Source organism: Labeo rohita, chromosome 5, assembly GCF_022985175.1.
Source record: "Labeo rohita strain BAU-BD-2019 chromosome 5, IGBB_LRoh.1.0, whole genome shotgun sequence".
Classification (NCBI taxonomy): domain Eukaryota; kingdom Metazoa; phylum Chordata; class Actinopteri; order Cypriniformes; family Cyprinidae; genus Labeo; species Labeo rohita.
In genome coordinates this window covers 25,274,645-25,298,769 of record NC_066873.1, presented here as the reverse complement: position 1 = coordinate 25,298,769, position 24,125 = coordinate 25,274,645, and the positions used below count along the sequence as shown (strand labels likewise).

The 24,125-nt window shown below is 36.3% G+C and overlaps 1 protein-coding gene across 1 annotated transcript in view; it reads left to right on the top strand.

Annotated features, from left to right (window-relative positions):
* lamc3 (laminin, gamma 3) overlaps positions 1 to 22,428 on the top strand; it is an 87,653-nt gene extending 65,225 nt beyond the window's left edge. Inside the window, exons 13-28 of the mRNA XM_051110486.1 lie at positions 10,520 to 10,708; positions 10,931 to 11,182; positions 11,677 to 11,830; positions 12,206 to 12,348; positions 13,685 to 13,863; positions 14,291 to 14,483; positions 15,858 to 16,099; positions 16,202 to 16,278; positions 16,363 to 16,497; positions 16,612 to 16,864; positions 17,265 to 17,408; positions 17,656 to 17,758; positions 19,318 to 19,520; positions 19,792 to 19,935; positions 20,197 to 20,299; positions 21,541 to 22,428. Of these exons, the coding sequence (XP_050966443.1) occupies positions 10,520 to 10,708; positions 10,931 to 11,182; positions 11,677 to 11,830; positions 12,206 to 12,348; positions 13,685 to 13,863; positions 14,291 to 14,483; positions 15,858 to 16,099; positions 16,202 to 16,278; positions 16,363 to 16,497; positions 16,612 to 16,864; positions 17,265 to 17,408; positions 17,656 to 17,758; positions 19,318 to 19,520; positions 19,792 to 19,935; positions 20,197 to 20,299; positions 21,541 to 21,791 (2,765 nt within the window). The 3' untranslated portion in view covers positions 21,792 to 22,428. The remainder of the gene's footprint in view (positions 1 to 10,519; positions 10,709 to 10,930; positions 11,183 to 11,676; positions 11,831 to 12,205; positions 12,349 to 13,684; positions 13,864 to 14,290; positions 14,484 to 15,857; positions 16,100 to 16,201; positions 16,279 to 16,362; positions 16,498 to 16,611; positions 16,865 to 17,264; positions 17,409 to 17,655; positions 17,759 to 19,317; positions 19,521 to 19,791; positions 19,936 to 20,196; positions 20,300 to 21,540) is intronic.
* Positions 22,429 to 24,125: the final 1,697 nt, after the last annotated feature.

Sequence of the window (24,125 nt, the reverse complement as noted above, 5' to 3'; positions counted from 1 at the left end):
AGCTTGTCCAGAGAGAACTGAATGGTCAGACTTCTATATATTCTCATATCCTCGAGTTATATGAGGTCCTTTGTTCACATGGGTTTTGAAATGTGTTTTACAAGGGTGAGTCATACATTTAAAAGGCTGTTTTTCTGTATGCTCTATTCTGAATTTTTCTCTCTGTTTCTACTGTCATCATTGTTCCTACAGTGAAGGCGACCTTATAAAGGAGGTGAAAAAGATAATGAAAGTAGAAGGGAAAATACATGGAAAATGTTCTGTAGTGAGAAAAGACAACTGTCTGTCTTTGTCATGGAAGATCGGCACATATCTTCAAGTCAAAGATTGAATGAAAAGACTCAAAAATGAAAAGACTGTTTTCAGTCTTCGTAGTTTTTCTTTTAGAAGGGATGTGATTTTTCCGGATTAATCCGGAATTCCGGATTTTTCGACCTGAAAATGTGACCTATGTGAATCATGCACATCTGTTAAAAAAAAAAAAAAAAAAAAAAAAAAAAAAAAAAAATCGATCTCACAGCCGTCACCATGGTAACCCGGGACGGAACCACAATCGCCGTCCCCGAGCAATAGGGCCACACCGGGCGACACGTCAGATGGCAAAGAGGTGCATTTTTCCTTCCTTTCCAAGTATCAACAAGGACGTATTTGCGACCGTTCGCAAATGGCGGATGGCGAAGTATGATTGGTCAGATCACCTGTCAATCAAGCTCCCTGCTGCGCAGTGTAAGTTACCTCAGTCGCTCATTTCGGTTAATTTTCCCAGCCGACAACCGCAAATCATTGTCCGATTATTAACCGTTAACTGATAAGATGGTAAGTTAACACTTTTCAATAAGGTTCATTCAGCGCTGCCGCTCCCACCACGCGCATCACGCACTGTGCGTAGGGTACCGAGTGCTGAGGGGACACCAAAAAATAGTCTAATGAAAAATCAATAATTATATTTTAATTATTATATTAGATATATAGCTCACTGAATCTGATGGCCGCAAATAGTTTCTCCCGGAATCTAGAGCGAGGGAGTGAGTGCGCCCGCGAGACAGAGACTGTGCTCCAAACCGCGTAGCGCGTGCATGACGAGAGAGAGCAAGAGACCGCGCGTGTGTGCCTCATGAAGCACATGTAAGACAAACTCTACATTATCCCGCTTATTACATGGCTACCTACAAAATAAATCAATAATTTGACACAAAATATTGATTTTAAAAGGAGTTTATTGATTTAAAAACGATTTATATTGCTTCCGCTAAAGAAAATAGTCCGTCTCACTTCTCGTTCTCAAGTAGAAGTACAGATACTTGTGTTAAAAAATACTCTGGTAAAAGTAGAAGTACTGATTTAACTTCTTTACTCAAGTAAAAGTAGCCATGCGAATGATAACCATTTTTTTTTATGCAAAGCTAACGTTACCTGGACCACACAAATGCTAGAGTGCAAGCTGAGAAACCTAAGTGGATATGGAAAAAAGTTTCTTTATAAGCCATTGCCTACATTTTAAATGGATGTCTGCAAAATAGGCCTAAAACATCACAACGCCTATATGATTATTGTGACAGAGACTGGGACTCCAGGTTAATGAGATTCTGACTGAGTAGCAAGATATGAATTCAATCATGAATTCAACTGTGATTCTGTGAGAATTGAATTCACAGACCCAGTTTCTCTTTTTTAATCTTCCCCTTAACATTTAAAGGAATCTACATGTAGACTATGTAGGCCTAATGATTTTTCCGCGAATGAATGCTGCCGAATCTGTCGAGTCGTCTTGTAGTGATAGGTCAAGTGCAACGTATATTCCCATTCAATATTTTATTATATTATGCGTCGCTTGTCGGACATAGCAACAGTAACTAAAGGGAACGAAAGGGAATGGTTTTCTATAGCCGCTAAAGAAAATACTGTTGTACCAGTACTGTAGTTACTACCCACAGAGTGTACAAAAATAAGTTAAAATATGTGTACAAAAATAAGTTAAAATTTATTTGTTGTTATAGAGAGAGGTGGTGATGGAGGGGGGGGTTGGTTGTCTTAGTATATTTTCCTGCTTTTTTGTCCTTAACCAATCACATGCCTGTTTTAGAAATGCTTTCAAGCTTCATTCTGAAGCTTCAGATGTCTGTTTGCCAGTACACCTTGTGCATGGTACACAATACAAGAATCATTTATTCATTAAAAAATTATTTTATTTTATTTCTAGACTGCTATATATTCCTTAGTTTTCTTACTCATAAGCTCAGGGAAGGTAAGATATGTTTTTTTTATGATTTTGGAATGTCTTTTAGGCTCACCAAGGCTGCATATATTTGTTTAAAAATATAGTAAAAACAGTAGTATTGTGAAATATAATTACAGTTTAAAGTAGCTCTTCTATTTTTATATATTTTAAAATGTAATTTATTCCTGTAATAGCACAACTGAATTTTCAGCATCATTAGTCCAGTGTACATGATCTTTCAGAAATCATTCTAATGTTAATTCGCTGCTTAAGAAACATTTCTTATTTTAATAGTGTAAAATGTCAGTAACACACTGTAAAAAAACAAACAAACAAACAAAAAAAACTATTTGTTGAGTCAACTTAAAATAATTTGTTTCCCTGCAGACTTAAATAAGTTTAGTCAACTTGAAAGTTGTTAAGTTGTACTAAGTGAAAATTTAGATATTTGAGTTGACTAAACAAACAATTTGGTTTGTTAAACTTAAAAGCTGGGCTTGTTACCCAGCTGCCTTAAAATTTTAAGTTGAATGAACTCATATATCTAAGTTGTCACTTAGTACAACTTAACATTTCAAGTTGACTAATTGTCTTGTTATAATAGAATAAAATAATTTATTTGAAGAAGAAATTCAAATATTGGACTCTAGATGTCCATACTCATAAATGCTGTGCTAAGCCCGATTCAGATGGTAATTGTTTCTCACTGGGACCTTAGCTATTTTCATAATTGTTCCTATTTTTAAACAGGAAATTTAAATAATCAAAAAATAAATAGAATATTATAAAATGTGAATTTATTATTACAAGCATATGACATTTTATATAAAGCAGACTATCGTGCGATCACGTGAGAAGAGCATTCCTAGGATCACAAAATTTGCTTCTCCACTGTGAAAAAACGGCATATGAAACTACGAGTTTTTGCCATGTGAATTTATTTTTACAGACGTCCACATGAGAAACAATTACCATCCGAATTGGGCTCTAGACATAACAGCAGACGGTAAAACAAAGCATAAATAAAGACACATACAAACTCTTAAATAAATCTTATTACTGTAATTGATTCCAAAGATTTATTCTATCTGATGCCAGTGCAACATAAAAAGTATTCGGCTAACCATCTGGAGCCTCATAAATGAAAATGCTACAGTCTAATTAGCTCTTTAATGTAGACCAAACTGTAATGAATATTCTAACGAGCTCGGCCGCCTTATGACGGATGTAGTCTGGCAGGTACCGGGGGTCAAGAGCGCCCTTTTCCCAAAGGACAGCTGCAGGGACGGGTCCTTTTCATGCCTCTGTTTCTGGAAAGAGAGGGACGTCTTTATTTTACTCTCATTCTTTCACCCCTCTCAAAGAGTCAGGAAGGGCCCATGTGGAGGTGCTGACATTTAGCCACCCTAAAGCAGTGAATAATTCAGAAAGAGGAAAGGTACAAATGTCAGACTCTAGGAATAAACTTGCCTGAAGAGATGTGAGATTTCAAATAAAGACATTGATATGATAATCCCAGCAGACCTCTGGCCGTGGATATCGTCCTGTTTTGCATAGCACAGATGAGTCTGTGAATATTTAGGATTCTGATTTGAATATAAAATGAACCCTGTCTCTTTTGTGACCATTAGTTGGACAGCGTGTAAAATTAACTTGAATAATTTTTTGATTGATTAGCCATTAAATATAAGTCGGACTCTGGGAGAGAATGTTGATCTGATCACTGTCAGTTGTGAAGCAGTTTGAGGAAATAAGGAGACTTTTGTTTCAGAATGCAAATGAATGCAACTTCCATGCCAGCAGCTTTTGATCTGCACACAGGGAAGTGCTTGTTTCTGTGTGTGTTTGGCTTTATGTGTGTGTGTGTGTATGGCATCTGCCAGTCAATAGCTGCCACATCTGTCTCATATTACCATAAGGGCAACTTTAACATCCGCCGAGGCCGACAGACAGATGGTAGCCAGCATTTCTTTTACACTCAAACAGAATTAAATGTAACCTCTCTCACCTTCCCATTCTCCCTTCTGTCTGTCTCTTTATACCTTTGTGACCAGGTGTAACTGGCTGTTCGTGCTGAAAAATGTCCTGTGATTAATCATTTCAGCTGTATTGCACACATTCTCATCACCGGTTGCAATGCTGACAGAAATGTCATCTGTCATCTTCAAGCCCTCAGTTATAATTTAAATGAATCTGGTCCAGATTTTCTATGTCACCTGTTGCCTTTGGATTGCAACATTACTGGGGCAGTGAAGTGAAAGGAAATGGGTCACTAAAAAAATCTGTAATGCTGTCTCATTTCATGACCTTGAATTTAGTGTTTGAAAACCTTATATTTTGTTCACTCAGAAATGAAGATTGTCGTTTCTTCCCCTTATCTGCTTTCTTCCATAAAACTAGGGGTGGGTAAAATATACTGATTTCACAATTTTAATCAATTCTCATTTTTACGAAACAATATTAATTCTTAGATCCCAAGAATCGGTCAGCCAGTAGCCTTGCGGTTAGTGCATCGACATACAGCGCACCTGCGCTCACGGCGACTCGAGTTCGATTCCCGCCTCGAGTCAATGCCAATCCTCCCACTGTTTTCCTGTCATCTCTCCTACTGTCCTGTCTACAAAAAGACAAAAATCCCAAGAATCAATTAGTCTAACTTGTTTTCAGTCATGGATCGTTGTAGTCACCTCTCATCCAATAAATCACAGTAAGTTTTAGATTTCAAAGTCTGTCTATTTTATTGCAGTATTCAAACAATAATTGCCGTTTTGTCACTGTATAAAGTGACAGATCGCTGTAGCGCCTCAGTTCAAGAGAACTGGCACTTGAACTGATCATCTTCATTACTTTAATACCAGTTTCAGCATGAAATAACTATAAATCTGAAGGTTAGAGAAAGAGTACAAATTACCGAAATCTGTATCCTGTCTACTGTAACTGCTTAATCAGTGTTTTAAACACAGAAAAACAATGTCACTTAACGTCACATTTACCTCAGAGAAAACATTCAGTGACCATGCGCTTATTAGTCAGCTAGAAAAATTTACTCTGGAGAGGAGAATTTAGCTAAATATATGCATCATATAACATATTTATTATACGTTTTACAGTTCTTCAAAGTTTAATCCATGTTTGAATAGACCAATTTAGTGTTTGCAAACAGTGATGACGTTTTTTTTTGGGCGGAGCTTATCTGGTTGCAGAAAATGACGGTTTTCAGGCAGCAGTCTATGGAGCCATGGAATAAAAGAATTAAAAAAGAGTAAATTTGAGTTTATATTTCAAAATTATGACTTTATTCTCGCTATTCCAAGATTAAATCTCACAATTCTGATTAAAAAAAAATCAACTTATCATTCTTTTCCCCTCTGCTCTGGCTTTTTTTCCACTGAGAACTCATTATTGTTGAGTTAAATCAAGTTATAAAGTCTAAAGATATAACCTGGAATTTGCAAGAAAAAGTCAGAATTGTGAGATAAAATAAATGTTATGTAAAATGTTAATAGTAATAGGTTTAAATATTGTGTCATGCTGTAACTGCAGGGGTATTACAATGCATCCCCTACGAACAGCATATGTGAACATTATGTATTGTTTAAATTAAATATATGCTTTAAAAGTAGAGTAGTCATAGCAGTTTTCATCCAAAGTCTGTCCGTTTAAACATCTGCGTTTAAAGGAGAAGTCCACTTCCAGAACAAATATTTACAGATAATGTACTCACCCCCTTGTCGTCCAAGATGTTCATGTCTTTTTTTCTTCAGCCGTAAAGAAATTATGTTTTTTGAGTTAAACATTTCAGGATTTTTCTCCATATAATGGACTGTTGTGGTGCCCCAATTTGAGCTTCCAAAAAGCAGTTTAAATGCGGCTTCAAACAATCCCAGCCGAGGAAGAAGGGTCTTGTCTAGAGAAATGATCGTTTTTTTTAGTTTAAAAAAATTACAATTTAAATATGTTTTAATCTCAAACGCTTGTCTTGTCTTGCTCTCTCTGAACTCTGTGTATTCTGGCTCAAGACAGTTAGGGTATGTCAAAAAACTTCAATCGTATTTTCTCCTTCAACTTCAAAAATCATTTCAAAATCATCCTACATTGCTACAGGAGTACTACTGACCCAGTCTTTGCAAAGCGAACATGCAAAGAAGAACAAACTCCCTCAACAAAACAGGTAAAACAGCGATATAAGGCGATTTTGAAGTTGAGGGAGAACATGAGATGGGAATTTTGAGACATACCCTAACTGTCATGAACCGGAAAAAAAACTGTTCAGGCACAGTGAGACAAGACAAGCATTTGACATTAAAATGTATATAAACTGTATTATTTTTATGAAAATAACCAATCGTTTCGCTAGATAAGACCCTTCTTCCTCAGCTGGGATCATTTACAACCGCATTTGGGATCGTTTGAAGCTGCATTTAAACTGCATTTTGTAAGATCAAAATTGGGGCACCATAGCAGTTCATTATATGTGTCACACCCCTGTGGACTGTTCTCCTTGGTTTTTCCCATTGTATGCCCTTATTTGGTCTTTCCTGTTCCGTTTCTAATTATGACGTCATTGTTTAATCATTCACACCTGTCCTCATTGTCACACCCTTGTGGACTGTTTTTGTGGTTTCCCCTTGTGTATGCCCTTATTTGGTCTTTCCTGTTCCGTTTTCAATTATTACGTCATTGTTTAATCGATTACACCTGTCCTTGTCTGATTAGCCCGTGTATTTAAGTTTGGTTGAGTTCCCCATTTAGTTGTCGGTTATTGTAAGTCACTTCATGTTATTCTACGTCTTTGTAAGTTGTGTTGCGTGTGGATTCCCTGCTGTTCCTGTTCGTTCCTGTTCCTATTGTGGATTATTTAATAAATGTGCATGTTCCTGATCTCCTCGTCCCTACTCCTCATTCCCCGCACACGACGCCGTGACACTCGTCTGATTAGCTTGTGTATTTAAGTTTAGTTCTGTCCCCCTTTGGTTTGTCGGTTCTCAAAGTCTTTTACGTTGTGTTTACGTGTGGATTCCCTGCTGTTCCTGTTCGTTCCTGTTCCTAGTGTGGATTATTTAATAAAAGTTTATGTTCCTGATCTCCTCGTCCCTAATCCTCATTCCCACACACGACGCTCGTGACAATATGGAGAAAAATCCTGAAATGTTTCCCTTAAAAAAACTATTTCTTTATGGCTGAAGAAAAAAAGTACATTATCTGTCAGTTTTTGTTCTGGAAGTGGACTTCTCCTTTAGCTATAAAATGGCGACAGTATTCTATTAAAATTATTTACATTCCGATTCTAGCATCAAAAGGCATGCTTTTTTTATCTCTCTTATTCCATGGATTTCACCCGTTTCCCTCCACTTGTTACCAGTGTTTTTCTGCCACAACTATGCGTGCACAGCTGCAAGTGATGTAACTGTGACGTCTACTCCAAACTGGTTTGTAAATCTGTCAAGTTTTTATGACAGCCACCATTTAAATGTTTGTATTTCAAAAAAACAAACTGGTGTAGAAATATAATTATTTATGTAAAAGCTTCACTGAGTGTAATTTTCATCTTCAGTATAGTAATGTAGTACCAACTGACTCTAATGTATATTTTACAGCCTTAGTTGAGAGATTTTTTTTCCTTGAAAACATGTATGTACTGTACCTGATGTATTTTTTTAAATAACTGATATTGAATCACAAGCTTGTGAATCAGAATCGACTCAAAACCCAGCCCTACATAAAACTATAAAAACACACAATCTTTTTCATGCAGTTGCAATAAATGGAGACTAAAGCTTTCAAATTGAAAAAAACAAAACAAAAAAAAAACACCCGAAAAAAAAATAAAATGCAGTCCATATGGCTTCTGTACTGTATTCTGTCTTCTGTCACCATAAAAAGACCAAAATAGTTTTTTGTTTAAGGTATAGCGGGGTGTACAAAACATTTTTGCTCTGCATTATGTTGTGTTGCTTTAAGTCCTCTGTTTTGTTGTGTAAGAGAGTGGTATTGATCTTTGTGAGGGTTCAGGGTTGTCTTGGTGAAGTGATATATGGGGCGGTGGTTCTTTTAGTGAGACTTTTCAAGTTAATTTTGTTTCCTCCAGGTTAGACCAACACAGACGCATATGTCTGCGCATACACACTGTGTTCCCAGACTTCCCAGAGACTGAAAATAAAATGCCTCCTAAATCTAATTCAGCAGAACAAATAAACAGAGGAAGAAGAACACGGCCGAATCCAGCTGCTTATAAAATAAGACAAAAAAAAAACAAAAACCCAGACACCCCTACAGTCTTTTCTTTAAAGACTCCAGACTTCTTTATGAGCTAAGGTGCTTTTCATTTGAAGTTATCACACGGGTTCCCGTTATTGATCTCTCCGTCCATCTGTCTGTTCCTCTCCGTCTCCTGCTTTCTTTCTCTCTTTTTCTCTGCCTCTGATTTGGATCTATTAACGGTGGTCAGAATCTTTGAAATCACAAGGTCTTATAAGGCAGCATGTCTTCCTATACTATATTGAAGGATTAGTTCACTTCCAGAACAAAATATTACAGATAATTTACTTTCTGTCTTTCTTCAGTTGTAAAGAAATTATGTTTTTTGAGGAAAACATTTCAGGATTTTTCTCCATATAGTGAAAAGCAATGGTGCCCGTAAGTTTGAACTTCCAAAATGCAGTTTTAATGCAGCTTCAAAGGGCTCAAAACGATCCCAGCTGAGAAAGAAGGGTCTTATCTACTAAAAAAATTACAATTTATATACCTCTTAACCTCAAATGCTCATCTTGTCTAGTTCTGCGATGTGCATGCATACTCTGTGCAGTCCCGTTCAAGGCAGTTAGGGTTTGTCGAAAACTAATTTTCTCCTCCAACTTCAAAATCGTCCTACAGTACAATACTTATAATTCCACATCAGTGCATTCCTACCCCTACCCATTACTTAATTTCTTTCTGAGGCTCTCAACTATCTCTCTCAATAAAACCTTACTAAATCTGTTAGTGTTAACCTTGCAATTTCTCTCAGTGGCATTTAGTGCATTTGAGGGACAGCAGGAATCTGAAGTCTTTGTCCTTTAATGTTAAGGATGTGATTTTCTAATTGACAGGTGTGAATTAACCATCACACAAAGTGCCTTTATCTCGAAACAACCTCATTGGCAAACAGACTGAGTTGTTTTTCACCATCAGCTTGTACTATAGTGGTTGTGTGCTTATTCAAACCATCTGAATGTCTCAGTCGCTTTATTACCTTTAGTTTCTGAAGGCATCTTTTCCATAGGTTGTTTTAAGGACAGAATTTCTTTAACGCTATAGTTTTATTATGGATTGTTTTTTTTTTTTTTTTGTTTGTTTGTTTTTTTTACCCTGGTGATTGGTCTCTGAACTGTCTCAGTAGGGAACTTCAGCACTAAGGCTAATACAAAATTCAGAAGTTGTAAAGGTTTTGGCTGAAATACATGTTAGAGTGTGTGTTATTTATAGTATTATTTTCTTTGAGAGACAGAAGGACATACATCTGGATTTTATGCCCTCATTGGTAAAGAGAATAAATGACCTTTGAATTAAGTTCTTACCAGTGAACCAGAAATAATCGATGACCTTTTGAAGACAGATACATCTGAACAGTTTGTGAGAGACAAGCGTTTTAGAGCAATTACCGACCGTCAAGCTGCGTAGTTACAGACTAGTCACATCGCATTCTTTCTCTCATTTACACGTTAAACGTAGTAGTATATTGCCATCTGCTGTTTCAGATGGTTAGTGCAGTTTTTCACCTTGATCACAGATTGGTCTGTTTTTGTGTTGTATTCTGTAGAGTGATTCTGTACACACACATTTCTTAAATATAATATTATAGTCTTTGTTTAGTATCTGTGAACATTTGTTTATTTTGTTATTCATGTAATGTACGTTCTTGCTTGTTTTGTATTTTGTAGTATAACTCGTTTTTAAATTCAGTGAAATGAAACAGTCAGGGCATGTGGGCAGAATTCAAATGGCGATGACATACTGTTGCGTGTGTTTTTGTGCTGACATTGGCAGCGTTGAGCTGCTTGTCTGAACTGATGAGTTGATGCGTGATGCTCACACCCTGGTGTTTCTGCACTGAACCAGAAAGCCATTTGTTTGCTTTTGTAGAAACTCATATTGCATTCATGGTGCTGAGTTTCAGTGTGTTTATGTGTTAGGTTCAATGAATCTGATGATTGTCTGACTTCTCTTCTTGTCACATTATATGCAATGCTTTAAATTAAAAAAGGATCCTTTTTTGTTTGTGTGCAAGTTGTGTATGCTTTCTTTGTGTGTGTTTTATTGCAGGTGTGTGTGACTGCAGAGACTTCACCGCAGGCCGTCATTGTGAGCTTTGTGAAGATGGTTACTATGGCAATGCACTGACTGGCAGCCCAGGCGACTGCTTACCTTGTCCTTGTCCAGATCGCACCACCTGCGCCCAGGTGCCAGAGACGGGGGACGTGGTTTGTACCAACTGTCCGACAGGCCAAAGGGGTCAGTTGCAGTCAGTTTATGTGCTATTTACATAATCCTGACACACAAATGCTCAGTTTGGCATTAATATGCAAATAGATTAGTAGTTAAAAGACATTATGCACTGACTGTAAATAAATGTGCATTTAGTCGTTTAGCAGATGCTTGCATCCCAAGCACAAACACAAAGAGCGATAATAAATAGATTGTTGATTGTGTTAATGGATTTTAATGGATTCCCAGGTGTACGGTGTGAGTTATGTGATGATGGTTTCTATGGCAACCCTCTGGGCTGGGGAGGCAAAGTGCAACCGTGTGTGAGGTGCGAGTGTAATGGGAACGTGGATCCTAATGCGGTGGGTGTGTGCGATCCCATGACTGGACGCTGTCTGAAATGCCTGGGACATACGACTGGGGACCATTGTGAAAAATGCAGATCGGGTTACTACGGCAACGCTCTGGCCAATGAACTTAATCCAGAGCGAAAGTGCAAACGTGAGTATCATTTAAAACATGAATGTGGCACATAATGAAGATATTTCATTATTGATTTCGGTAGAAAAAGGCCTGCTTTATCCCTATAAGAACAGTAAAATTTAAAATCACCTACATTGTGGAAACCCGCCAATAAATGGCTTAATAAATACACTGCAGATGTGAAAATGTAAATGTAAATGAGCGTGAGGGAAGAAAATATCATTAGCTTAGTATAAAAACAATAGAAGTCAGAGGAAAGTCGTTGGTGCTTTGAGGCTTCAAAACTTAGATTAAATAGTTTTTGAGATGTTCAGCAACATTAAGCGTTTTATCCTTGTTCAAGATCTTGCTTTGTTGCATGCCTCATTAGAACGTAGACATTAAAAAAACATTTTGTGCATGAGCACAGCATCGTTTATCATTGTGTGGGTACGACGATTTCTTGTGAACTTCTTTGTAAAATTAAAAAAATATATTAAAAAATTGGCATTTTGTGGATTTCTGTTTTTCAGCTTGTGCCTGTAACGTGGCTGGGACGTCCGGGTCGCCGAATGACTGCCACCCGGATACAGGAAAATGTGTTTGCTGGAGTCATGTGACAGGAAGAGACTGTGGACAGTGCGAAACTGGCTACTTTAATCTGCAGCCAAGCTTGGGCTGTGAGATGTAAGTTTTGCAATCTGTCTGTCAGTCTGTAAGCTTATTTTTCAATCCAGAAGTAAGCTGTTTTCTGGTAATGTGTTAATGTTCATGTAGGGAAATAACAAGAAGAATAACGAAGTGCAGTAAATGGTAAAAATGTTTACACTACAAATCACTGTGTTCATAAGATAATGCATTAAATTAATATGGTCAAACAAACCAGTTTTCAATATCAAGCACCAAAACAAGTTGTTTTGTACAGCTAACATCAGCTGGAAGCCGATGAGGCCGGAAGCCAGACACATTAAATTTCCAAATGGCGGCACCCACTCTTAGGGAAAAAATAAGGTGGATAAACTTATCTGCATAAATTCTATAATCTCTTTTTCTGTTCTATAGGTGTAACTGCAATCCCATTGGCTCCTCCTCATCAGCATGTCATCCAATCACAGGACAATGCATGTGTCGAACAGGTGTAGAGGGGCTGTGGTGTGACACTTGTCGAATGGGATTTTTTGGTTTCTCCTCTAGAGGCTGCAGAGGTATTGAAATCAATAATTGGAAACAGGATTTGCCCTGAAACTCAGATTGACTTTTTTAAAAATAGTTTAATATTTAAGTTTTACTTATTTTATATTTATTTTAGTTATATAGTTATTCATATTTATTTACTTATTTTATATATATATATATATATATATATATATACATATATATATATATATATATATATTTTTTTTTTTTTAATTATAGCAAATTAAAAATAAAAATGTTAATATAAACTAACTATAATTAAACTAATACTATTTAAAGGAATTTACTATTTAAAGGATTAGTTCATTTTCAGAATAAAAATTTCCTGATAATTTACTCAGCCCCATGTCATCCAAAATGTTTGTTTTTCTTTCTTCAGGCGAAAAGAAATGATGGTTTTTGAGGAAAACAGTTTTTCTCCATATAGTGGACTTCTATGATTCCCAATGGTTTGAACTTTCAAATTGCAGTTTAAATGTAGCTTCAAAGGGCTCTACACGATCCCAGCCAAGGAATGAGGGTCTTACCTAGCAGAAGGAAATAAAAATGTATATACTTGTCGGTGGCAATGGCCTTATGGCTGGTGTGCCGACATATACAGCGCGTCTGTGCTCACGGCAACCCGAGTTCGATTCCCATCTTTGGGAATTACGTAATGCATGAAGTCGCACATTACAGAGCTAGTGCAAGACAAGCATTTAGGTTAAAAAGTTCAGATGCAAACGCCTCTAAATCCATCTGACGTATTTCATTAAAATTAGCATTTCTTTCTGGCTACTTTTACTAGGTTTTTATGTAAGTACCGTTACTTCTGATTGGGCTGAGGCTGGAATGTAGTGAGTTTGAAAAATAAAGTTTGCAAAGTATTTGACAGACGTATAATATGTGTCAGGAGCGTTCACTCAGTATCATTATCTCATTTTTGACCGAGATGGCTTTTAGCTGGTTTTGCATCTGAACTCTTCAAAGTGTACAAATGTTATTTTTTTATAGAAACTGATTGATTGTTTCGCTAGATAAGACCCTCATTCTTTGGCTGGGATCATGTAGAGCCCTTTGAAGCTGCTTTGAAACTGCGGTTTGGACCTTCAGTTTCAAATACTATATGGACAAAACCCTGGAACATCTTCCTCAAAAAACTTAATTTCTTTGCGACTGAAGAAAGAAAGATATGAATATCTTGGATTTTCAGTAGTCAGCTATCAGTGTTACTCTGCTCACCAGTGTATTTTACTGTGAATACAGCTAAAAATGTGTACATTTCATTCTGTCTCTCAAATGCCTATTTCAAGTGATGGAGAGTCATTGCTTCTCTCACCACCTATGTCAATCTCCCACCTATAGCATGTAATTGCGATCCCATGGGCTCGACCTTGATGCAGTGCCATGACAACGGGACATGTTCTTGTCGCAGTGGGTTTGTTGGTTATAAGTGTGACAAGTGTGAGCTGAACTACTACCAGAACCGGCTGACCCACCAATGTGAGGAGTGCCCTGTGTGCTACAGTCTCATCAGGGACCAGGTGGGCCTTCCCCAATGTGTGAATAAGAGAGATGATGATGATGAAGCATAAGAAGTGATCTTTTGATGTAATGGTTGCTCTGCAAATTAAAAGGTTCCCAATTACTTGTTATCTCACCCACTTACTAAGTTCCTTTGCTCAGATGCTGTGGGTTTCCCTGACCTACATCTTCCTGGTTTATCATAATGAGCATGAATGGGCGGTAATGCAAGGCTGGTTTTAGTTCTGCCCTTTAAATGATAGTGCAAAGCTCAGTGGGGTTCAAGCTAATAAGGTGTGATGGATATTTTTAATAATCAAACCTACTGCTGTAATTGAATGCTTTGGTTTTGTCTGGTTTTGAATATAACTACTTTTTTTCACACTGTCTCTTCATTTTTCCCATGGGTTTGTTAATGATTTTTGTCCACATTTTTTTTGTGTACAGGCCAGTAAACTGAAAGCCAAACTGCAGGAGTTGGAGACGCTGCTCAGCAGCTATGACTGCAATAGATACAGTCGGCATTATCGTGGGCGCCAGCAGCACAGACACCAACATAACGGCCTGGACAATCACATACAGAAGGATCAGGTTGAAGACTATCTGCCCAATGCTCTGGAGGACCTCCTAGCTATTCAAGGTAAAAAGCTCTTAGACAAAAGTGCTTAACCTCCTCAGTCCTGAAACTGAATTCACAAACAAGCTATATTTAGTAAACACATAATAAAGGATTAGTTCACTTTCAGAATAACATTTTCCTTATGATGAGGAAAACATTCCAGTATTTTTCTCCATATAGTGGAGTTTAATGGGGATCAACAGGGATTCAGTGCAACTTCTAAAGGCCGGGACACACCAAGCCCGATGGTCAGGCGGCTAGTTTGCTTGGTGTGTTCGACACGTCAGCTGGAGTTTGCCTGATTCAAATGTTGAATCAGCATCAGGACCGTTGGGGAGAGTGCACTGCAAAAAATGCTTTTCTTACTTAGATTTTTTGTCTTGTTTCCAGCCAAAATATCTAAAAATTCTGAAATCAAGAAGGATTTTCTAAACATGTAAAAATGATTTGTCTTTATTTTTTTAAAAGAAGTCAAAATTAAGTGTGTTTGTTTAGAACAAGCAAAGAAGAAGACACTTTACATGCATATGAGTCCCTCAGATGTCCTCAGTGTGAAAAAAAGATCCTGAAATCATAGTCATTGTTGGAAAGGGTTCAAATACACAAAAATGCTAAAAAAAACAAAAAGAATTTTGTGGGACCTAATGGATTTAACTGTTCAGGACAAATAAGGGACTCATGAACAACTATCACTAAACAAAAAACAGCTGTGGATCATTCAGGTAACAACACAGTATTAAGAATTAAGTGTATGTAAATTTTTGAACGGGGTCATTTTTATGAATTCAACTATTATTTTCTCTTGTGGACTATATGTAAATGTCTTTTACGTGAAATATCTTATTCAGGTCAGTACTACATAAAAAATAACATGCATTTTGTATGATCCCTCTCATTTTGGTAAAATGATTAACATTTTGCAGATTCTGCAAGGTGTATGTAAATTTTTGACTTCAACTGTATATATAAATATATGTTCATATAGATTTTAAAACTGCAATCTATGATTCAATATAAGCCAAAAACACCGTTTGGAAAATGGATTCATGATGTACTCACTTATTATATAAATTTTGTAAATTTTGAACACAAAAAGTTATGGACTGCAGCTTTAAATTGTAGTGGTTTACTGTATTTCTAATGAAAGAAATGCAGCCTTGGTGAGCATGAAAGTCTTACCTCAAAAAACTTTCAAAGGGCATTGTATGCTAAGAAAATCTAAAACAAATTTGTCTAGTATAGTTTGTACAGTCACTTTCCAATTCATCACAGTTTGTTTAAGACAAATGTAGAACATATTGTGCCTCCATTCAGCTTTGTTGCTTCTTGCCAGTGACAGTCGTTTTGTTGGAAACTCACTATTGATGCAACACTGATGTTCCTCCTTTGATGCAGAGGCTCGAGAGGCCTTCATTAAACAGTTCTCACAGCTGGAAACATCTGCCCAGACCTTACAGCTGCAGCTGCGTAGCATTGCAACGGCGCTGAACTGCAACTTAACAGACATCAGAGAAGTTACACAGGAGGAAAAGACTCTGAAGGGTGAAAATGAGTGTCAAGAACTTGTTGACACTTTATCCGCTGCTCTGAATATGCAGGACCAGCTTCAGAAGATGACTCTTGACCTTAACAGCATGGTGAGACTGCACAGATCAATTAAACGAGCGTCTAATCCATCTGGCCAGAAAACGTGTCCTAATGGAGGCTTTTGTGTCTCTCTTCAAACATCTTATTCTCAGGTCATCCCATCTGTAATCCCTAAAGAACCAAACAAATGGAACGTCATAGTGAATGAATCTGAGGTGCTGGTGAAAAGGTTAGGAGAAATTTGTATATTTTCAACAAATGTGTCTCAGTGTCAAAGAGTTTTAGATGTGACTTCTGCTTTTTCTTTTAACAGTCACACAGACGCGGCAGCTCATATAGAGCAGATAGCAGAAGATGCCTTTAAAATGGCTAACAGAACCTATTCACAGCTGATAACGTTGTTAGAAGACAACTCCACAGAGACTTATGTACAGGATCTCACAGAGAAGTGAGTTACATTATGTTTGTGTCTGCATTCTTTAAGCGCATTTTGCAGTTCTTTGAGTTTTGACCATTAGTAACTTATTTTAAATGTCACTGTCTGTCTGTTTTTGTCTCAAAGGCTGGAGGAGATGCAGCAGCTGAAGGAGAATCTGACACTTGAGGTTAATGAGACTTTAGTGACACAACTGTCACTTCAGAGGCACAACTCAGAGATAGCCACCATTTTAGAGAACATCACCGCTTCGCTATCTGAACTACGTAAAACGGATGGCAATTTCACCCTTGCAGCGCAGGAGTCCAATATAACGTCTTTCTCACAGATGCTTAATCAAACAAATGTCACAGCAACCCAGGAGCCTGAAATCACAGAGGTTTGTTCATACATTATGGATGGACATTGTGGTACTGCTATTGATGTCTTACTACATTATTATTGCACAATGTATTTTATTTTATTACCTTAGATCTTATATGACTAGAGTTGATTTACAAGATGATTATAAATTAGTTTATAGTTAAAATTAATATGCTTTGTTATCAGCTGACATATGGCACACCATGACAAACAGAAATAATCTTCAATAGCATTCGTAAGCATTATTATTTTATGGTCCAATATATTCTAAGAAGCATATCTAACTGAAATGTCATACTTTTAATGCTAATAGGTTTTGATTTTATGTAGAAAGTTTCATAATGGATGTTTTTAAAAAGTTTCAAAGTGCTCTCAGTCTGGAGGTCATCGATTTCATCGATTCATTTGCATTTCAGAGCAAGAACCTGATGAACAGGACAACTGAGTTGGACGGTTCTGTCCAGTCCAAAGAGCACTTGATAAATGAGACCAGAGAGAAAATACAGCCTCATGTGGACAGTGCTGAAAAACACCTGAAAACTGCTCAAGAGCTCAAGCAGGTAAAGCCTGACCACACTGAGAAAGCAACACACAAAGAAGTATAATAAAGTCGTAGTAATTAGAGGTCTAGCAGTCCTTTCATCCTGTGAATTTTAGCACCTCCTGCCAGTCAGTCTGGTGGGAAATGTTACAGCATGAGAGCAAAAACAACAGGGATGTGTTCTCAGCTCAAATCAAATTCAAATGTGACAATTTCCTGCCAAAAGACAGTGTAATGAGATGCATCTTTTGTCTTTTTATCTGAAGTTGACGGCTGTGGCTGAGGGATTTAAGGTGTCAGCCGTCTCCTCTGTGGTGACAGGGAAAGAGGTTGAGGCGGAGATCCTGTCTCTACAGAAGGGTCTGGAAGGTAACCGTTTCTGCTTTATACTTCTTTTTCTTTTACGCAGAGCTAGACAAGATGAGCATTTGATGTTAAAAAGTATATAAATTGTCTTTTTTTTTTTGGAAAATAACCAGTCGTATCACTTGATAAGACCCTTATTTCTTGGCTGGGATTGTTTAGAGCACTTTGTAGCTGCATTTAAACTGCATCTTGGAAGTTCAAACTATAGGGCACCATAGAAATCCGTTACATGGAGAGAAATCCTGAAATGTTTTTCTCAAAAAACATAATTTCTTTACGAATGAAAAAAGAAAGACATGAACATCTTGGATGACAAGGGGGTGAGGACATTGTAAATTTTTGTTCTGGAAGTGAACTAATCCTTTAAGAAATAATATGAAAATGCTTTAAAAAAAAATCTCTAAAATCAAGGTAACTCAAATTCAAAATGACTGACGGTAGAACACCAGTATTAGACTATATATATTAGACTATTATTAACTATAAATGTTGTGTAAAAACAATGAACAGCAGCTTTCAGCCTGTGATCATAATGCATACATGAAATATCAGATATACAGTAGTAGTTTTTCACAGGTTTTTTTATTCGATTGCACTGCTTTTCCATAGTTTTTTTCTATGTAAACATGGAAACGCTTGACAGTTGCACTCGCGTCTCTTGCAGCGTCTCATACATGAAACGGCATTATATAAACGACGCTCAAGTTAAAAGAAGTTCACTCCCATCTTCTTGCATGTTTTCCTTATTCCAGTGCCTGCATGGTATCTTTGTCAACACAAAAGCACTTTCTGTGTGAATGGCGCCTACCAATATGAGCATGTCACACGTGAGTGGTTAATCACGTGCGCCGACATGCGGTTGGATCATTCTTTTATCTTTATTGTTATCAATAGCATATTGTCAAAGTGTCGAATTCTAACATTTGGTAATACTTCTATTCAAAATTAGGATTCCTCGATTTCTAAAAAAATAAAATTGTGGCAAAACATTAAATTCAGATTAATCGCTCAAATTGGAAAAATCACCCACCTGTAGTTATGGGTCTGAAACACCATAAGGGTGAGTAATTAATGACAGATTTTTCATTTTTGGGCGAACTATCCCTTTAAGCATTTATAGTAATAATAATAAAAAATGGAGAATAAAAGTAAGTATTATGGAACAGCTGAGGACTGTGAGAAATACAGCAGTAGAACGGCATACCGTCCAAAATTATTATTATTAACTTCAGTTATGCTTCCTGAGCAGTAAATCAGCATATTAGAATGATTTCTGGATCATATGGCATTGAAGACTGGAGCAATGGCTGCTGAAAATTCAGCTTTGCATCAGAGGAATATATTCAAGTTTAAAACATATTAAAATAGAAACCACTTATTTTAAATTGCAATAATATTTCACAATTTTACCGATTTTACTTTCAAATAAATGTAGCCTTGATGACAATGGTGGGCATAAGAGGCTTTCAAATCTTCGCAAACTTTTGAATGGTAGTGTATAATGGAAATGTAAAAATGTTGTGATAATGTATTCTACATGGTAAAAATGTTCTCTGCTGTAGACGTGGAGCAGGACTGGCCTCAGCTGCCCACATACAGCAAAGGATATCTGAAGAGAGAGAAGATGCTGAAAGAAAAGACACTGGTGGATGTGAAAAAAAGAGTTAAGCAGACAGAAAGAATGATCAAGCCCGCAGTGGAGAATGCGACGGCTGCGAGTAGCACAGCTAAACAAGCTGAGGAGTCTGCAAATGCTGTAGCTAAAGTAAGATATGCTGAAGTTCATGTAAAAATAATACTTTTCTCAAAGTCACTGAATGATAAAACTTGTCAGTAAGATTTTTGATGTTATAATTAATTCTTTTAAACAAATTGTGGTTGTAGACGTTGTGTATAACACAACTTTCAAAGGCAATTTAGTCAAATCAAATCCCTTAAACCCAAGATGAGTATAAACACTGCATTGCCTCGAGAACCTGGATTGAAGCAAGAACTGATGGGAACTGAAAGCCTTGTTATGCTGTTATTCATGACAGAATGCCAAGGTGTCCTTCACGCAGGGAAAACGTACAAAACACGCATCTGGACAGTTGCGTTCAGCTGTGGACGCCACCCTGGAGCAATTGACTGAGTTGGAAAGCCAAGCTGCACAGAAGCAGGAAACCATAGAGGCAGAGGAGGTAAGCAATTTGGCATCAACTTGATAGTGGAATTGCCAGTGTTTGTCCAGTTGGATAGGACCTCAATGTCATTATTATTAGAACAGACTTCTGCAGGACATTCAGTACTTTCGCTCTGTTTAGGGGGTTTGAGACACCACAGGACACGTTCCAGAGAAAGACTAGATCAAAAAAGTATTAAGCATAATACTTACCAGTAAAGTCCTGATTTGGTGACCAAGGAGGTTGTTTTTGCATAGCTGATATGCCATTTCTCCTCAGGGCATCCAGCTTTCTTCAAGGAGTGTGATAGACAACATGGAGACAGCCAAGAGTCAGCTGGAGTCCTTCACAAACACGCTATCTCTGCTCCTTAAACAACTGGGTAAATTCACAATTTTAGTTCGTTTTCTTTTGTTTTCTTTTATTTTAACTATTTTATTTTAATTGAATTTATTTTTTTTTTATACACGCTATATCTGCTCCTTAAACAGCAAATTCATGATTGTATTTTATTTATTTTATTTTATTTATTTTTAATTTAATATTTTTTAAAAAAAAAAATTTTTTTTATTTATTTATTTATTTTTTTTTTATTATTTTAACTATTTTTTTATACACACTATCTCTGCTCCTTAAACAACTGGGTAAATGCATGATTTGATTTATTTTGTTTTGTTTTGTTTTGTTTTATTATTTTAACCATTTTAATTTTATGTAATTTAATTTAATTACCTTTTTTACACACACTATCTCTGTTCCTTAAACAACTGGGTAAATTAATGATTTTTATTTTATTTTTAATTTAATTTAATTTTAATTTAATTACTTTTTTATACACACTAACTCTGTTCCTTAAACAACTGGGTAAATTCATGATTTTTATTTTATTTTTAATTTAATTTAATTTTATTTAATTTTATTTATTTATTTTTTTAATACACTCTGTCTCTGTTCCTTAAACAACTGGGTAAATTCACAATTTTTTGTATTATTTTATCTATTATCTATTTTATTATCTATATTTATATTTATATATTTTAATTATATTATTTTAATTTATTTTTTTTTAATACACACTATCTCTGCTCATTAAACAACTGGGTAAATCAATTATTTTATTTATTTTATTTTAGTTTTATTTTAGTTTTTTTTTTTTTTTGCAACCTTATATGTCTAGAATTTTGTTTATTTTTGTGTTTTTTAATGGAACAAAGTATTTTTCAAAGTATACCTTAAATATATATTTTCTGAGTATATGTTAGAAAATCTGAATGAACAAAGAATTCCATTCCTCTTTCTGCTGTATCGTATTTTATAAAAGCAATTCTGAACGTATAAATGACACATTAAAATATAAATTCTTCCTAAACATTAATTTGTTGTAAATACAGAGTGGCTTCATATACTTTTTTACTCTATTGGCAAAAAGTAAAAATTATATTATCTTTATAAAATAACAATTTATTTTTTTTATTTTATTTTATTTTATTTTATTTCTTTTTTTATATTTCACCTGCAACCGTATAGTTCAAGGACTTTTTTTATGTTCATTTTTATGTGTTTTAAAGATGGAACAATGTATTCCTCCAACAAATCTCAAAATCACACTCTTGATGTGTGCAGATGCTAATGTGGTGCTGGAGAACTACGATCGCATCCTGAATGAGACGGCAGCCCGTCTTCGCGTTCTCCAGGGTGCTGTGGAGAGTCCGTCTCTCACCGGAAAGATTCAGAGGCTCCACAATGCTGCGCACGATCAAGAGAAACAGCTGCAAAATCTTGAACAGAGCCTGCAGGAGATAAGAGAAGAAAGAGACAGTCTGACAGACATCGCCCAAAACTTGCCTAAAACATGCCCACAAAAAGGGCACTGAGCCGGGGCGAGAAAGAAGTCTATCAGTTATCTAGTCTTTGAGGTAGCTCAAAGGAGTTAGTCACCTCAGAAAATCTGAATCAAGGGAAGCTAAAAGAAAAAAAAATGCCAACAAACTTCTGAAATCACCCTTTTCATTCCTCTTTCAGCTGTGTCTTGGTTTATAAAAGCAATACTGAACATATAAATGACACATTAAAATGTAAAGTCTTTCTAAACATTCATTTGTTGTGAATACAGAGTAGCTTTATTTACTTATTTACTCTATTGGTAAGAAGTCAAAATGCAGGTGATGGCTTTTATACACTGTAGCACTGAATTGAAATCATCAGTATTCAAGCAAAATGTCAGTGTGATCTTTATTGAGCGTCCATAGATGATCACATTGACATTATTCTTGAATATTGATGTTTTGCAGACTGACATTATGAGGTTCGCATGCCATGTACTGTAGTAATATGCCATTTTCCCATCCATTAATCTTAACTAATGGGAGTTCCTGACAAGATATGGTCTATTTTGGCCACATGGTGGCGCCATCTACTCAAATTAATCTGGTTGTTGTACACAATGTCCTGCATATGAGTTTGAAAACTGAAAAATTTGGTTTTAAAGTCAGTAAATCAAGACCAAATAAACATATTGTGTGTCATTTCTTTTTTCAAGAGTGTGATCATGCATTATGTGCATCAGTGTGTGTGTGTTTACTTCTGAGCCTGTTGACATGCAACTTATTACTTATTTAATATCTAACATGGCATATTAAATATTTATTTTTGTGCTTATTATCCATCTGTTCATGAATTTTAGTCACAAAAGAAGTTGGCTATGAATAGCTAAAATTTTCCATTATTTGGAATATTTTATCAACAAGAATGCCTGTGTGCCCCATTGTTTGCTTGTTCTCAGTTTTGATGTATCGTGACTTATTGTATTAGCTGCTTCCTGTGAAAACTGAGCTTTTGATCTGTTATCAGAGCCATTGACTGAGCTAGTAACTTTTTAATGTTCTTAACCCCACTGAACCCAAGACTAGAGACACTTTGCTTCATTTATTTCAATACAAAAGGAGCCATTTGTCAAAAACAACAAAGACAATCCGATTAAACACTTCACACTTTAGAATACACATCCATACTGCATCACAAAAAAAACCAAATTCATAACAATAGCCATATTTGTATAGATTATTTCAGTTATCACTAGTAGTTATAGACACAAAGCTATATGTTTAACGTTGACAGATCACTGACTCTATATAAGCTTTTAACACAAAATATAATATGCTACTTAAAGGGACAGTTCACCCAAAAATGAAAATTCTGTCATTAATTACTCACCCCCATGTTCCAAACCCGTAAGACATTTTTTCATCTTCAGAACACAATTAAGATATTATTGATGAAATCCGAGTTTTCTGACCCTCCATAGACAGCAAGGGTCCTACCATGTTGAAGGCTCAGAAAGGTAACAGGAACATTGACGAAATAGTTCATGTGGCATCAGTGGTTCAACCTTAATTTTATGAAGCTACAAGAATACTTTCTGTGCACCAAAAACTTATTCAACAATAACTTTATTCATTTGTGGGTGAACTTTCCCTTTAAAGGGGTCATCGGATGCTAAGTTCACTTTTACATGCTGTTTGAACATTAATGTTTGTTGGCAGTGTATGTACAAATCTACCCTGTAATGGTAAAAAAAAACATGCAGTGGTTTTTAATTAATCTGTAAAAATAATATCCCCTTTTTTCCCACGATAATTGATTGACATGAGGTTTTACCTCAGATCAGTTGTAACAGTTCAACCTCCATGGTTTGATGCCGGAGCAGGGATGTAAGTTAGACAAGAATTGAGCGATTGAGGTGTTGTGTTGCTGGATGTAATAATGAACGTAGTGGTCGTCATTTACTCCCAACATCTGATCTGGTGAAGATGCAGTAGATTACATTTGTTTGTGAAGGGAATGCGCCTCCCGATCTAAGTTACATATATCCGTCTGTGTTCGCGCGAATCATTCATGATCCAGCTTCACTTACAGCAGAAGTGTGTATAAGGGTTTTTTTATGAATCTTTGCAATTGCCTTTCCTAATAATGTGCCAGTTAACAAGTTTAGCGGCTAAATGCGGCTAAAGTAAACAGGCTCGCCAATCCACAGAGAGAAGAGAGGGGCGGGGCGAGCAGACCTCATTTGCATTTAAAGCAGCCTCAACCAAGAAGGGCATGATTTTTGCAGAGTTGATTTTGGCAGGGTAAAAAGGGTGTTGTTTTACACTACCATTGAGAATTTTTACCAAAGTATATTATAGACTTTTCATTAAGACCCTAAAGAA